Source organism: Oncorhynchus gorbuscha, linkage group LG17 (assembly GCF_021184085.1).
Source record: "Oncorhynchus gorbuscha isolate QuinsamMale2020 ecotype Even-year linkage group LG17, OgorEven_v1.0, whole genome shotgun sequence".
NCBI lineage: Eukaryota > Metazoa > Chordata > Actinopteri > Salmoniformes > Salmonidae > Oncorhynchus > Oncorhynchus gorbuscha.
In genome coordinates this window covers 30,066,100-30,083,292 of record NC_060189.1, presented here as the reverse complement: position 1 = coordinate 30,083,292, position 17,193 = coordinate 30,066,100, and the positions used below count along the sequence as shown (strand labels likewise).

Here is a 17,193-nt window from a genome sequence, read left to right as displayed (position 1 = left end):
AATTTAATGTTTGCATCTATTTGTGTCCTGCCTCTCAGTCAGTACCTGGAGAACTACCTGTGGGTGAACTATAATCCTGAGGTCTCCAGTAATGCCTACCTCATGTCCATCTGCTGCATAGTCAATGAGAAGTTCAGAGAGAATGTCCCTGCCTGGGAGGTAAGAATGGGATTGAGTGGCCTGTCAAACAGAAATGTTCATCCTTAGGTTCACGTAACAAATTGTTATCTGTGTTAGCATGTTGAACAACACTCGCTGTTATGTTGTGAATATGAGTGTTGCGGTCAGCTGTACAGGGACAGCCCCTGCGTTAAAGCTACTTAGAGAAAATGTTTCCAGCAAGCATTGATCAATGTCCTCTAATATCAATGCATGTCTTCTTTATCCCTTGGTTTATTATCTTTATCCAGGTGTTTAAGAAGGAGCCTAGCCACTTCCCGTACTTCTTTAAGTGTGTGATGGAGGCCGTGCTGGCTGGAGAGGAGGCTGGCCTGACTCTGAAGGAGCAGACTGTACTGTTGGTCTTCCTTGACCACTGCTTCAACAGCCTGGTATGTCACATACCAACCAATGTCTAACTCTCTGGAAATGTAGAATTAGTGATTGGCTGAATCAACCACATAATATAAGTTGAGTAATGCATTGTTTTATTGCGAAATATGTTAGTAACAACCATAGAATGAAGAGTCCCTTTCTTCTGACCTTGTTCACTCCCCTTTCCCCGGCCTGATGACAATGGATAGGTGGAAGTAACAAAGCTGAAGCTAGATGGAGCTACTGCTTACGCCTATCCAGTAGTCTCAGGGCCACGAAGATGAGCTAACAAAAGGAAAACTTCCTTGAGGTGGTTTTAATTAAGGTAGTTTGGTGCAGGTTCCACTAGGTGACAGTATTACACTTCAAATTGTGTATTCAGGTGTTTCTCTAGCACATTTGTGTTCTCCACTCCTTCTCAAAACCATGGGTAGCCATTGCACCAGTCTCACTCTGAAAATCCATTTTCATCCCCTATGTTTCTCCTGAACTCATTGTGATGATTCTAATCAGTTTGCTGCATTGCCATTAGTCTACCAACATACAAATATCCTTATGTCCCTCCAATCCACACCCATTTTCTCTCTCGCTCTCGCTCCCTCTCTATTTCTCTTCTCTATTTCTCTTTCTCTCTCTCTATTTCTCTTTCTCACTCTCTATTTCTCTTTCTCTCTCTCTATTTCTCTTTCTCACTCTCTATTTCTTTTCTCTCTCTCTATTTCTCTCTCTCTATTTCTCTCTCTCTATTTCTTTCTCTCTTTCTCTTTCTCTCTCTCTATTTCTCTCTCTCTCTCAGGAGGTGGATTTGATCAGAGAGCAGGTGCAGCAGCTCATCTCACTGCCCATGTGGATGTGTATCTTGCCTGTAAGAACATTTCCCCTTATCTCAAGTGCTCTTATGTCCTTAGAACTGTCACCCTGTTAGATAGGCATTATGTTTAAAATTGTGACAATATTTTACACATTTACAAATTGTGATTGATTAAGTGGAATAGGGTTGGTGAGCCAAAAAACAACTTTCCTAGTGCAAATGTTGCATTTACTAATTTTATAGCATCCTTAAGATTGGTTAATGAACACACTTTCATCTTTACAGTCTAGACTGCAACACGAGCTGAAGAAAGTTCCCAAGCTCCAAAAGTTTTGGAATCTGATCAAGAAGAATTTTGACAAGTTGGAAGGCAAAGCATCAGAGCAGTAAGATATTCTCCCTCTGCCTGTAATCTGGACCAGTAGAAATATACCTTCTGCATGTATCTGGACCAGTAGACATAAACCTTCTGCATGTATCTGGACCAGTAGACATTGACCTTCTGCATGTATTAGGACCAGTAGACATAGACCTTCTGCCTGTATTAGGACCAGTAGACAGACCTTCTGCCTGTATTAGGACCAGTAGACAGACCTTCTGCATGTGTCTGGACCAGTAGACATAGACCTTCTGCGTGTATCTGGACCAGTAGACATAGACCTTCTGCGTGTATCTGGACCAGTAGACATAGACCCTCTGCCTGTGTCTGGACCAGTAGACATAGACCTTCTGCCTGTGTCTGGACCAGTAGACATAGACCTTCTGCCTGTGTCTGGACCAGTAGACATAGACCTTCTGCCTGTGTCTGGACCAGTAGACACAGACCCTCTGCCTGTGTCTGGACCAGTAGACACAGACCCTCTGCCTGTGTCTGGACCAGTAGACATAGACCCTCTGCCTGTGTCTGGACCAGTAGACATAGACCCTCTGCCTGTGTCTGGACCAGTAGACATAGACCCTCTGCCTGTGTCTGGACCAGTAGACATAGACCCTCTGCCTGTGTCTGGACCAGTAGACATAGACCTTCTGCCTGTGTCTGGACCAGTAGACATAGACCTTCAGCCTGTGTCTGGACCAGTAGACATGGACCCTCTGCCTGTGTCTGGACCACTAGACATAGACCTTCTGCCTGTGTCTGGACCACTAGACATAGACCTTCAGCCTGTGTCTGGACCAGTAGACATGGACCCTCTGCCTGTGTCTGGACCACTAGACATAGACCTTCTGCCTGTGTCTGGACCACTAGACATAGACCTTCAGCCTGTGTCTGGACCAGTAGACATGGACCCTCTGCCTGTGTCTGGACCACTAGACATGGACCCTGTGTCTGGACCACTAGACATAGACCTTCTGCCTGTGTCTGGACCACTAGACATAGACCTTCTGCCTGTGTCTGGACCACTAGACATAGACCTTCTGCCTGTGTCTGGACCACTAGACATAGACCTTCTGCCTGTGTCTGGACCACTAGACATAGACCTTCTGCCTGTGTCTGGACCACTAGACATAGACCTTCTGCCTGTGTCTGGACCACTAGACATAGACCTTCTGCGTGTATTAGGACCAGTAGACATAGACCTTCTGCCTGTATTAGGACCAGTAGACATAGACATTTACATTTAAGTCATTTAGCAGACCCTCTGCATGTATTAGGACCAGTAGACATAGACATTTACATTTAAGTCATTTAGCAGACCCTCTGCATGTATTAGGACCAGTAGACATAGACCCTCTGCATGTATTAGGACCAGTAGACATAGACCCTCTGCATGTATTAGGACCAGTAGACATAGACCCTCTGCATGTATTAGGACCAGTAGACATAGACCCTCTGCATGTATTAGGACCAGTAGACATAGACCCTCTGCATGTATTAGGACCAGTAGACATAGTCCCATCAAAGGCACAGTGATGCGTGTCGCTAATTATTATTTCCCTGCCTTTATTTCCAGAGCTAAGATGGAGAGGACGTTCCTCTCTGCTCTCATTAAGAAGTTTCTTGGTGTTCTGGTGTCCATTTCCCCAGCAGGTAACATTTAGCAACACAGTTATGATTTATGAGCAAAGCAGTGTTTCGTTATTCCCCACAAGCAGCAGGACACCGCGGAGGGGAGGGGGGTCAGATTTACTTAGAAGAGATTCTCAAGGCTAAAAATGGTCCTCATACAGAAAAAGTTGTCACACCTTGTTGTGCAAATGTATTTTAAAAGTTAGCAGAGGTACAAATCTTATCCTGGCGGCAGGCAGCCCAGCGGTTAAGAGCCTTGGGCCAGTAACAGAAAGGTTGCTGGTTCGAACCCCATAGCTGGCTAGGTGGGGGTCTGCCGTTCTGAGGCCGGGGAACAGTTGTTACTCAAGGCCAAGGCAGTTAACCCCTGACAACAACTTCTCCCCGGGCGCAGATGAAGTGGATGTCACTTAAAGCAGCCCCCCCCACCTCTGATTCAGAGGTTGGGTTAAGACACATTTTGTTTGAATGCATTCAGTTATGCAACTGACTAGATATCCCCTACCAGTGGCAGACGAGGACAGCCCAGGCAGGTGCTACTTGCTAGACTTTATCCTTGTATATGATTAGCCATAGATCTTTGATAGTCTTTATCTATGCGCAGACCTCATCTCTCTGTGACCGTCTCAGCTGTTCCAACCCTCTATCTATCCCAAAGTTCATCCTTTCCTTCTGACTTGACCTCCACTTTGAAAGGGCAGTCCTGTCCAGATGCTCCCCTCCTCACAGTCTCCATGGTGATGTAAAGCAGGGTGACCAGACTACCCTTAGCCAACCTGAATGCTCAGAATAGCATCTTTCCCAACATGCAGCTGGGTAAAGGTGGTCATGCTGAGACCCAGACTCTAATTGTCCTGGTCCACAGCACCTACACATTGACCTCCCAGTGTGCTGCAGTGCCTGAGGAAGACACACACACCGTGTTCTCCGTGCACGTCCGGGCCACTTCCTGGCACTACCTCACACACACACATCACCCCCCCCCCATTCCCTCCTGTGTGATAGCGTGTGTGGTCATGTGTTTTATTACCTGATCTGAATGTCTCTCTGTATTGTCTCTCTCAGGCCCTGTACCCATGGAGAAGGTGCACTACTGCGAGAGGTTCATCGAGCTCATGATTGACCTGGAGGTAAGTAACACCATTTATAAAGGACGCTATGTTCTTGTTGTGTAGTTATGAGGGGTACCAGGCAGCCATTTCATATAGGATCAACTGAATATCTGCAATCACTGAGCATGCAAAGACACTTGAGTTCGCTCTACCTACCTGTACACCTATTTCGGTCTTGATCTGTGTTGAGTATGGAACTCTGTCCCTGAATGACTGGTTTTGGTTGACTTGGTAAATCTAGGTTATTTCTAACATAGAGGTGTAAGGTCACAATGTAGCACGCTTTCTTATCCTCTCTACTCTGGCTTTATGATGACAAGGTGGTCCCTTCCTCGCCAGGCTGTAGGGAGGATAGGATGAATCGAGTTCTATTCCATCTGATGACAGGCTATACTTTTTTCCCCCTGGCACCGGCAAGGCAAGCTGCCTCCAGAGAAATCCTTTCCCTCTCAGAGGTGTCACAGTCAAGGTGGTCCCTTCCCTCGCCAGGCTGCAAGGTGACGCTGCTCCTGTTTCCACACAGGGAGGATAGGATGAATCGAGTTCTATTCCATCTGATGACAGGCTATACTTTTTTCCCCCTGGCACCGGCAAGGCAAGCTGCCTCCAGAGAAATCCTTTCCCTCTCAGCAGTATCATTTTACAAAGGGATGGCTGAAATCTCATACTTGCCTTCTCTGCGATGATATGATGATGCCCTATGAGTCTCTGTATGGAGAAAGAGACCCTACATTTTCCACTTCTGCTAGGCTGAGCTGTCTTATCTGTCATGGCTGGTTGGGGATCAAAGATGGCTGCCGTAGATAACGCTTGTGTTGTGAGAGGGTATAATCCTTTGCAGCACCTGCCTTCTGTGTAGAGGTGAATTCAATGGAAGAAATGAAGGTTCTGGTGTTGCCATTTTCCATAAATGCTTCTGTATAAGTATTGTCATTGTTTTTTTCCTTTCCTCTTTTTTTGGAAATGTGAACTCTAACCCTCATCAAAAAGTGTCCAAAACAACCTTCTCAAGTCGACCCTTTATCAATAGGGCCCTATTTATACTCTGGGCCTCAATGCTGGGAATTGTGTTTGGTAGATGGATTGATCTGAATGACCCCAGTGACTGAGTCAATCCATACATGGACTAATCCTGGTTAGTGATGTTGCACCGTCTCCTTGTTATCAGCTACAGGGCTGGGCTGCATAGTAATAGTAGGCTGGATTTTTAGAACACCCTCAATGTGTTTAACATTCTGAGGGCCCCTTTTGTTTTTCTAGGTATATGTGTCGAAAAATCTATAATTTTTGAGGTTCTGGTCTCGTATAAAGGCTGCTGTTTCAGCATGGTTTTCCCATGATGTGTGATGTGTGGATCCATTCTGTCTGTGTTCAGGCCCTGCTGCCCACCAGGCGCTGGTTCAACACGGTGCTGGACGACTCCCACCTGGTGGTGAGCTGCCACCTGTCCAGTCTCATGCAGAGAGAGAAGGAGGGTCACCTCTTCTGCCAGTTACTGGACATGCTGAAGTTCTACACAGGCTTTGAGATCAATGACCAGACGGGCAACGCCCTGACAGAGAAGGAGATGACCACACTCCACTACGACAGAATCACTTCACTGCAGGTACAACACCATGCTGGCCTCCATTTTTGTTTGGTTCCCCTACCTGTCTAGTTAAGAATGTGTTGTGTATTAAAATAGTTTATTTGATAGGGATTGTTGTTAACATCAGTGGCACATTTTAAGCGTTGAAAGTAGAGCGCGAGAGTCTCGTGCACCTGGGCGACGTGGCCGGTGCTGTGAGTAAAACATGTACGAATATGAATCATTCATGGTTTAGTGACAGCTTCCAGACATCTTTGACAAGAAATAATGTCAAGTCACATTTCAGTCCCAGAGAGAATTCTCCATAGATTTCAGTGTTCAACATGTTTCATAATTCCTCTTTTATACCTCTCAACTTGATAATGATCAAATGCATCTTTGTATAAATATACAGGTTGGTTCATCTGTTCTTAGCTTGGCTCTCCATCTGTCCATCTCTCTCTTTCCCCTACTTCTCTCTAGCCCCACATAGATGCTGGATGAATAAATGAGGGGAATCCATGAGGTGCCTGACATCACACTGGCTCTGAGGTGTGTGCAACTGCTCTTAATGTTTGTGTGTTGTCTTTCAGAGGGCTGCCTTTGCCCATTTCCCAGAGCTGCAGGACTTTGCCCTGTCCAATGTGGCAGCAGTGGACACACGGGAATCCCTTACAAAACAGTTTGGTCATCTCAGGTAAAGTGTGTCTGTGTGATAGACGGGTGGGAGAAGAATCAATTGTTAGTGTGTGTGTGCGCGCGCTTCCTATCCTTGTCTCCTTTCCTCCTGGTCCTAGGTGCTGCTGGTTTGATATAGGTAACACTGGGTCTCAGCAAGCCAGGCAGTGAAATATAAGCTGTTTTTGTGTGTGGAGGAAAACATCCATACACATCTAAACCTTTATATCTTCACGCTACCGTGATGACAAATGTTGAGTTGTCACTGGCGTAACGCTAGCATCCCTAACGTTAGTCAGCCTGTGAGTCCTTGAATGTGCAGTAGAGTGGTACCAACCAGAGGGAGAGAGAGAGGCTCGCCTCATTAATTGAATCGATCTGCAGGAGCTGGAGAATAAACTCTTTGAACAGCTGTGTTTGTCAGATCATGTTAGGTAGTGGCCTCAGCAAAAAACATTCCCCCCTTTGACGGGGCCTTGTTAGTGTGTGTGTGTGTGTGTGTGTGTGTGTGTGGTGTGTGTGTGATGTGTGTGTGTGTGTGTGTGTGTGTGTGTGTGTGTGTGTGGGGCGGCGGCAGATAACAAAAGGTCACTGGTTTGAATCCCCGAGCCAGCAAGGTGTGCCGTTCTGCCCTTGAGCAAGGCAGTTGTCCCTAACAACAACTGTTCCCCGGGCGCCAATGACGTGGGAGTCTCTGATTCTGGGGGGTTGGGTTAAATGCGGAAGATGCATTTAGTTGTACAACTGACTAGGTATCCCTTTTCCTATCCTTGTCTCCTTTCCTCCTGGTCCTAGGTGCTGCTGAGTTTGAGATAATTAACACTGGGTCTCAGCAAGCCAAGCAGTGAAGTATCAGAGCTGTTGTGTGAATTTATTCCAGAAGAGAGGAGCTCAAGCTGTCGTTTCTCCTGTGTATTGTTGTTCTCGTGAATGAAGCCAGGCTCTGCATTGTTATCCAGTCGCCCCACTGGCTTCAAAGCAGCTCTGGAAACTCCACATATGCCCATCACTTTTAACAAGGCACTTTTTTTTACCCAGAAACCCTTATTTTTAATGCCAGCTATTTCAGCTGTGCTACCCACAAGATAAACTGCCACTCGTCCACTATTCCCGATTGATCTGCTAAATACCCAAAACACACACAGACGGGGTATTTTTTACTTTTTAGTTTTAAAGGCCCAGTGTGGTAATAAAGATTATTTTCCTGGGTTTTATATATATTTCTTCACTATGAGTTTGGAATAATACTGTGAAATTATTGATTTCTTTTCAAATGGACACAGACCACCACCCCTTGTCTTACAGGAGGAGGCTGTGCATTCTTGCCGATGCACGGAAAACCCCTCCAGCTGTATGTTATCCATGTCGTCGTTCAGCCACGACTCTGTCAAGCACAAGATATTAGACAGTGGCAGAATCATTATGCACAAAATAAGTTAGAAATAATGTGGAAAAAACACACAATAGCACAATTGGTTAGGAGCCTGTTAAACGGCAGCCATCTCCTCCGGCGCCATTTTCCCCCCCCACTCAGACCCCTCTGACTGTCCCAGCAGAATTCTTGCTTGAGAAATGACTCTTTGCTAAGAATCTGTTTTTGTTTACCCTTTAACATTTTGGGAGGAAAACAATTACAGTAAGATACTTAATTGTTATCAGAAATGATTTAATATTGAGATAATTGCTGCATTCGTCTCCTTAACAACTCATAGCAGCTATTTTAGCTTTGTCATGAAGTACAGTACAGCAGCGTGACCCATACCAGTCCCTAGACGGACCAACTGCATGGCCAGCAAAACCCACTGATCCGTGTGGTCAAATCATGGCATCATCACGAGCCTGCCCACACTTCTGCTCACAATGACACGTGTCCCGCTCTGTCTGTACAGGACTCAGTCACAGTGTCTCTTTATACCAACCCCTGCCTGTGCCATGGCACATGCCAGGCAGCCTCTGCCTCAGCTCTGAGAGATGGAGATGTGGTTGGATTTGAATAATCGCATCGACCCCGGCCCCTGAACACGCCATGCTGACAGAGCAGGACTGCAGTAGCCGCTACTTAGCAGAGCAGAGTTGAGGAAAACACGAGGACTAGCATACATTACATTGCAATTCTATCAAGCACAGATTTAAGGAACAGCCTGTGTGTTGGGAAAATTTGGCACTTTTCACATTGTCAAATAAAGGGGAGCGACCTGGACGCTGGAATAGGGGAGTTTTCCTCAGAAAAATAGAATCATCGGCACAGTGTAAATATTCTCCTGAATGTGCATTTCTACCCCTGGGTCTTCTTGTTGTAGTAAACAGACTGACTTAGCAGAAAATATATGACTGTTTAAATCATGATGCTCAAAGGAAATAAATATTAAGTTTGTAACGTCAAATATGCTAAAGTTGTTTCTTTTTTCCTCCATGCAGTTCCAACACTCTCCACAGGGTGGCCTCGTATCTATGCCTCTTACCAGAGCTGGCAGAGGGACAGGACACCACCTATGAGAAGGAGGTCCTCCTGGAGCTGCTGGTAGGTGCTACAAAACAGGGAGACGTTGTCCTTAACCACTGATTGGGGATCAGGTATTTGTGTCATCGTCCTAATGCTTTAAGTTAGGAATGGGGAAAGGGTTATCTGATCCTAGATCTGTGGTTAAGGGGGAAGGGAACGATAATGAGACGCCACCCAAGGTGCTTGGCTAAACCGCAGCAACGTCAGGATATGGTCATTTTCAGAACAATAATTGCCTGGGGAGCGTAGCGGCATAACAGGTATTTGTGGCTTGTTTAAAAGCCACTCATTTATGCTTTTGACCTTGGAATACAGTATGCAACCCCCAGCAATGTTTCTCTTATCCTAGGAAAAGACAGCAGTGGATCTGATTGCTCTCCACACACACCTTTTAGTCCCTCCTAAAAACAGAAATCCAGTGTGTTAAACAATTCTCATCCCCCATAACCCTCTGTCACCAAGCGACCAGCCACTGACCTGCTCTGTCCTTACTACTGTAATTACTCACTTCAAGTCTTCTCTAGGCCTCCTCTCCCCACTACTGAAGAGAAGCTTTTCCATAATTAGCTGATTAGATTGTTTCCCAGAACCAATGTCAGGGGACTCATTTGGCCCCGGGTTGCCCTGGGCAACCGAAAATCTCCAAAGATTCCAGTTAGGTATTATGCGTCTGTCAGAGGCTCGGGGTGCTGTGCTGTACAGTAGGGAGCAGAGCAGCTCACACACTGCAGAGTCTGCAATTAAACCTGGGGAACGAGAGGACTGGAGTTATGCTGTGTTCAGCCTCTAGCTATCACTGTTCTGATGGTTATTTAATTTCCCCAAGACATTAACCAACCACTCTTGAATTCTGAACAGAATATTATTTTTCCTTTTTAATATGGACTGAATTCCTAGGGGAAGTTGGGAACTTGGGTTTTCCTGGATTGCAGTGAATTTGATCCAACGTTATATTTGTTTGTTTTAAAATGGAATTGTCCGAGGTATTTGAACTGGACGTTACTTTCCATTGAGGCATAGGGTCTAGAGCTCTATGGACCTCTCTGCCAGTCCCTGATGGACATGAGAATGACAAAACCCTGGGTTGGATAGTGCCTGGAGAACACAGCAGTGTAACAGAATTGGCGCAGCATGGCAGTTATTGACAGTGGTCACATATGGGAACACAGGGATTATATAGGCTTCTGCATCATGTTTGGAACACAACCATCATTTAGGCCACAACATTAAGGCCCCTGACCTAAAACACATGAATGAATGAGGAGTTTGTCGTGACAGGGGGATGGTGACTGGTGTGACTCAATATGTCTGACCCGATTTAATTTGACCAAACATTGTTCTTAATACCACTGATCTAGTGAGTAGGGGGGTTACGTGTTGCAAGGGCAGTCTGTACCAGAGTAGACCAACGGCTCGTTCATCCAATTTCTTTGTCTGTCTGTCTTCCTTCTCACACATTCTTCCAGGTGTCTCGTCATGAGAGGAGAATCTCCCAGATTGAGCAACTTAATCAAATGCCTCTTTATCCAACGGAGAAGATTATCTGGGATGAGAACATCGTCCCCACTGAGTACTATTCTGGCGAAGGTCTGTCTTTCTACGCTATCTCCTCGCAAACTCATCTCACACACCGCTGTTATCCCACACCTCAGGGGCACCTTAGCTGGCATCCTCTTAATGGGCAATCCTCTTTAGGCTGGCTGGAGCACCTTCACCAGCTAAGATGCCTACAGCCCCGTAAAGCCATTGAAATCCATGAGCCTAACGACATTTTATAAGGCTGTTTTAGCCTGCCAAGAGATTACAGGTGTAAAACTAGCTCTATAGTCGACTCTGCAAATGTATAGTTGACTCTGTTCTAGCTAAGGGATTGTCCATGTCAAGTGGGTCCAGAATGGTTCCTGGTCAGGGAAAACACAGGGCCATGTTTGTTACTCTGAAATAGATGTGTAGGTAGTAGGTCTATTACCAATTACATGCATTTGTTCCCAAATCTGTTTCATGTGTGTGTGTGTGTGTGTGTGTGTGTGTGTGTGTGTGTGTGTGTGTGTGTGTGTTCCAGGTTGTCTGGCTCTGCCAAAGCTGAATCTGCAGTTCCTGACCCTCCATGACTACCTGCTGAGAAACTTCAACTTGTTCCGTCTGGAGTCCACCTACGAGATCAGACAGGATGTGGAGGACGTGGTGACTCGCATGAAACCATGGTGAGCAGAGAATGCACACACTTAATAACTGATGGTGAAATAAGGTTGCCACATTTCTGTTTCTTTCAAATGTGTATTTTTGTATCACTCATATATTATAACTCAATTTCTATTACTTTCAGGCAGTCATAGTATGGTGGTGTTTAGGCGCTGACCTGTTGTCTTGTCTTCCTATAGGCAGTCAGAGTATGGTGGTGTGGTGTTTGGGGGCTGGGCCAGAATGGCTCAGACCATCACAGCCTTCTCCATTGTGGAGGTGGCCAAGCCCAACATCGGCGAGAACTGGCCTGCCCGCGTCCGAGCGGACATCACTGTCAATCTCAACGTACGAGACCACATCAAACACGAGTGGGAAGGTACTTGGCTCTCTTCTCCTATCTCTCCTTTCTCTATCCCCTGCTCTCTCGCGCTCCCCCCTCTTCTTCCTTTTCAGCATTCTGTCTATACCAGGTATTTCCAAACTGGGGCACGGATACGTCAAATAAAAATGATATTCACATTAAACCGTTTTTATACAGATATTTCAAACAGTCCATTTATATTTTCCAACGGGGCTATACATTTGGGTGAGGTTTTTTCTCTCGCCTGAGTAGCCTTGTTTCACTGCCAAAAAAAAATCTAGTGTTCAGCAAAATAACAACACAATGTCAAAAACAGGTAGCTTAGTCAAATAATTAACATCCAATCACATTAACCATTACTCTCTCGTGGGAATTCCACTAATGGCCGGTATGTAGCCAAACGTAGCTGCTGCTCATTCCGTTTGCTCTAAAAATGTATAAATGGCTTAACGTAAGGCCCGCGTCCGTAGAGACGCATACCAGCTCAAATGGTAGTACTGCTAACCAGTAAGACTAGCTGGAAACCAGTAAGACTAGCTCTTAGCGTCGGCTAATGGGGATCCTAATTAATCACATCAAGATTCATTGTTTTACCATAAACATATCAAACCATATGACATTGCTGACTGTAGCTAGCACTAGAGGTTGTTCTGTCAAATAGGAATGTTTTCAAGGCTGAAATGTATAATGTGGAAATTGTGCTGGTTAATTTGTGAATTGATTTATTTCAAATCAATCTGTAGTTTTATTAAAGGGGCCTCTGCTCTCCACCCACACACCTAGCAAACCTCAGCGTGCAGGAGGATAGCTCAATGTCATCTCAATATCCCCCTCTCCTCCCCCTTGTATAATTACAACTTCATGTTTTAAAGATCAGCCGAGCGCTGACGGGGCGTTCTCTCCCTCTCCTCTCTCTTTTTCACCTTTCCCAGGGCTGCGTAAGCACGACGTTTGCTTTCTGGTCACGGTGCGGCCCAACCTGCCCTACGGCACGCGCTTTGACCGCCGCCAGCCCTTTGTGGAGCAGACAGGCCTGGCTTATGTGAGGGGCTGCGAGGTGCAGGGCATGCTGGACGACAAAGGCCGTGTCATCGAGGAAGGTAGGCTGGCTCACACACACACACACACACACACACACACACACACACACACACACACACACACACACACACACACACATAGATGTGCATACATGCACTTCCCACTGCCACAGGCACATGCATCCTGCCCATACACACTCACACATACTCATGTCACACACCCTTCGCATCATCCTCCTCCGTCCCCCTAACTTCCAGCCCATGAAGCCTAGTGGCATGGTGTCACTCAACCAGAGAACTGACCTGTTCACATGAACATTCCATTAACGTTAGGGCAACCCATCGCTTCTCAATGCTTTATTTATTCCATTTCATTCATGTAGAAAAGGACATGTTATACAGTGCATTGGGAAAGTATTCACGTAACATCTTGTTACGTTACAGCCTTATTCTAAAATGGTTGAAATGAATAGTTTTCCCGATCAATCTACACACAATACCCCAGAAGGATAAAGAGGAAAGTTTTTAGTTTTTTTCAGTTTGTGCAAATTTATAAAAACATACTTTACTTGTGTAAATATTTGGTCTCTTTGTTATGAGACTTGAAATTTCCATCGATCATGCATGATGTTTCTACAACTTAATTGGAGTCCACCTGTGGCAAATTCAATTGATTGGACATGATTTGGAAAGGCACACACCTGTCTGTATAAGGGTCCCACAGTTGACAGTGCATGTCAGGGCAAAAACCAAGCCGTGAGGTCAAAGGAATTGTCCCAATCCGAGACAGTATCTGTGGAAGGGTACCAAAACAATTCTGCAGCATTGAAGGTCCCCAAGAACACAGTGGCCTCCATAATTCTTTAATGGGAGAAGTTTGGAACCACCAAGACTCTTCCTAGAGCTGGTCAAACTGAGCAATCGGGGGAGAAGGGCCTTGGACAGGGAGGTGACTAAGAACCCGATGGCAACTCTGACAGAGTTCCTCTATGGAGATGGGGGATCCTTCCAAAAGGATAACAATCTCTGCAGCGCTCCACCAATCAGCCTTTATGGTAGTGGCCAGTCGGAAGCCACTCCTCAGTAAATGAACCATGACAGCCTGCTTGGAGATTGCCAAAAGGCAAACAAGAACAAGAAACACGATTCTCTGATCTGATGAAACCAAGATTTAACTATTTGGCCTGAATGCCAAGCGTCACATCTGACGCTTGGCACATCCCCACAGTGATGTGGGGATGTTTTTCAGTGGCAGGGACTGAGACGAGTCAGGATCGAGGGAAAGATACACAGAGCAAAGTACACAGATCCTTGATGAACACCTGCTCCAGAGCGCTCAGGACCTGAGACTGGGGCGAAGGTTCACCTTTCCTACAGGACATCCACCCTAAGCACACAGCCAAGACAATGCAGGACTGGCTTCGGGACAAGTCTCTGAATGTCCTTGAGTGGCCCAGCCACAGCCCGGACTTGAACCCAATCGAACATCTCTGGAGAGACCTGAAAATAGCTGTGCAGCGACTCTCCACATCCAAACCTGATGGCGCTTGAGAGGATCTGCAGAGAAGAATGGGAGAATCTCCCCAAATACAGGTGCGCCAAGCTTGTAGCATCATACCCAAGACGATTTGAGGCTGTAATCGCTGCCAATTTTGCTTCAACAAAGTACTGAGTAAATGGTCTAAATACTTATGTAAATGTGATATTTCAGTATATGTTTTTTATTTGCCAAAATGTCAATCTGTTTTTTGCTTTTTCATTATGGGGTATGGGGTAATACTTTCCAAATGCACTGTATGACAGGCTGTTCTAGACTCCAACATGACATCCATAGTCTCAGATCAATCCTATTGAAGCTGTGACTGGGCTGCCATGGTTTTTCTTTCCGCTAATGTTTGCCTATGAAAAGAGACATTCAGGCATACTACCCTGATCGAAGGTCAGTTTTGCATTACCCCTCCTAATGATTAAGGTTTTGATTGGGGAAGTGTACGCTGATCCTAGGGCTACTACAGACAGCTTCTACCTAGAGACTTCCTCTTCCACCAGCAGCGTTCAGAGCGGGCTATTGGAGTGTATAATGTCAGGTTAACCTAAGTGTTGCTCCTTTCCCCTGTCTGAACATGTGCCCGTGCACCACTACCAAACCACTATGTACCTTCTTCACTCCTCTCCATATTCCCACTGTATTAAACATGTAGAGAGAGGTGCTAACTGGGATGGTGTATCTATGTAACGAGCCTAGCGCTGTTTAAACTTTCAGATGCCCATAGGGCTGAGCCAGGAACAGGTATATCACATGTATCACTGGGCTCTTTGTGAAGAGTGGTGCTATCATTTGTATTTATTCATTTATCCTCCATCTATTCTGCAACCCAATAGAGATTTAAAAGCTTTTAAAGGTGGGGGCTTTTTTGCCTGGTCTACATTGCCATAAGCTGTAAAAGTCAGCAAAGCTGGAAAGAGCTCAAAGATACAAACACTTAAATTGGATTTTTGGCTACTTTTCCCTACTGGCTGCCTACCTGCCTAGCTCTTCAGACACCAATCTCCAGTTGTCCTCAGCCCTTTATTCCAGTGTGTTAAGTGTCCTCCTTCCAGCCACTCATTTGTCAATTGCACCACGCTACTTTTAGTAGAGGGGATTTAAAGGAAATGCATGGGACAGGGGCCACCGGCTTGAGTTTCACTACCAAGGCTCTGGACTATGGCACCACCAATACTCCCATTTTAAATGTTTGTACATTTACATTTAAGTCATTTAGCAGACGCTCTTATCCAGAGCGACTTACAAATTGGTGCATTCACCTTATGACATCCAGTGGAACAACCACTTTACAATAGTGCATCTAAATATTTTAAGGGGGGAGGGGGTGAGAAGGATTACTTTATCCTATCCTAGGTATTCCTTAAAGAGGTGGGGTTTCAGGTGTCTCCGGAAGGTGGTGATTGACTCCGCTGTCCTGGCGTCGTGAGGGAGTTTGTTCCACCATTGGGGAGCCAGAGCAGCGAACAGTTTTGACTGAGCTGAGCGGGAACTGTACTTCCTCAGTGGTAGGGAGGCGAGCAGGCCAGAGGTGGATGAACGCAGTGCCCTTATTTGGGTGTAGGGCCTGATCAGAGCCTGGAGGTACTGAGGTGCCGTTCCCCTCACAGCTCCGTAGGCAAGCACCATGGTCTTGTAGCGGATGCGAGCTTCAACTGGAAGCCAGTGGAGAGAGCGGAGGAGCGGGGTGACGTGAGAGAACTTGGGAAGGTTGAACACTAGACGGGCTGCGGCGTTCTGGATGAGTTGTAGGGGTTTAATGGCACAGGCAGGGAGCCCAGCCAACAGCGAGTTGCAGTAATCCAGACGGGAGATGACAAGTGCCTGGATTAGGACCTGCGCCGCTTCCTGTGTGAGGCAGTGAAAGGTGAAACACACACAGGCGCGTCTGTGGCTCCCTATGGGAGTAAGTCTAAAGCCTCCAGCCTGTGTGTGTGAGTGGCATGAGCATGTAATGTGTGTCGGTGCTGAGGTGGGAGATGAGAGGCATGAGAATGTAATGTGTGTCGGTGCTGAGGTGGGAGATGAGAGGCATGAGAATGTAATGTGTGTCGGTGCTGAGGTGGGAGATGAGAGGCATGAGAATGTAATGTGTGTCGGTGCTGAGGTGGGAGATGAGAGGCATGAGAATGTAATGTGTGTCGGTGCTGAGGTGGGAGATGAGAGGCATGAGAATGTAATGTGTGTCGGTGCTGAGGTGGGAGATGAGAGGCATGAGAATGTAATGTGTGTCGGTGCTGAGGTGGGAGATGAGAGGCATGAGAATGTAATGTGTGTCGGTGCTGAGGTGGGAGATGAGAGGCATGAGAATGTAATGTGTGTCGGTGCTGAGGTGGGAGATGAGAGGCATGAGAATGTAATGTGTGTCGGTGCTGAGGTGGGAGATGAGAGGCATGAGAATGTAATGTGTGTCGGTGCTGAGGTGGGAGATGAGAGGCATGAGAATGTAATGTGTGTCGGTGCTGAGGTGGGAGATGAGAGGCATGAGAATGTAATGTGTGTCGGTGCTGAGGTGGGAGATGAGAGGCATGAGAATGTAATGTGTGTCGGTGCTGAGGTGGGAGATGAGAGGCATGAGAATGTAATGTGTGTCGGTGCTGAGGTGGGAGATGAGAGGCATGAGAATGTAATGTGTGTCGGTGCTGAGGTGGGAGATGAGTGGCATGAGAATGTAATGTGTGTCGGTGCTGAGGTGGGAGATGAGAGGCATGAGAATGTAATGTGTGTCGGTGCTGAGGTGGGAGATGAGAGGCATGAGAATGTAATGTGTGGTGGTGCTGAGGTGGGAGATGAGAGGCATGAGAATGTAATGTGTGTGGATGCTGAGGTGGGAGATGAGTGGCATGAGA

At 46.4% G+C, this 17,193-nt stretch overlaps 1 protein-coding gene across 1 annotated transcript in view; it reads left to right on the top strand.

The window, feature by feature from the left end:
* Positions 1-17,193, top strand: part of aqr (aquarius intron-binding spliceosomal factor) — a 63,070-nt gene that overhangs the window by 1,350 nt on the left and 44,527 nt on the right. Inside the window, exons 6-18 of the mRNA XM_046308357.1 lie at positions 39-159; positions 411-551; positions 1,331-1,399; positions 1,631-1,731; positions 3,298-3,374; positions 4,419-4,483; positions 5,841-6,071; positions 6,626-6,729; positions 9,129-9,231; positions 10,680-10,800; positions 11,276-11,417; positions 11,595-11,773; positions 12,691-12,858. Of these exons, the coding sequence (XP_046164313.1) occupies positions 39-159; positions 411-551; positions 1,331-1,399; positions 1,631-1,731; positions 3,298-3,374; positions 4,419-4,483; positions 5,841-6,071; positions 6,626-6,729; positions 9,129-9,231; positions 10,680-10,800; positions 11,276-11,417; positions 11,595-11,773; positions 12,691-12,858 (1,622 nt within the window). The remainder of the gene's footprint in view (positions 1-38; positions 160-410; positions 552-1,330; positions 1,400-1,630; positions 1,732-3,297; positions 3,375-4,418; positions 4,484-5,840; positions 6,072-6,625; positions 6,730-9,128; positions 9,232-10,679; positions 10,801-11,275; positions 11,418-11,594; positions 11,774-12,690; positions 12,859-17,193) is intronic.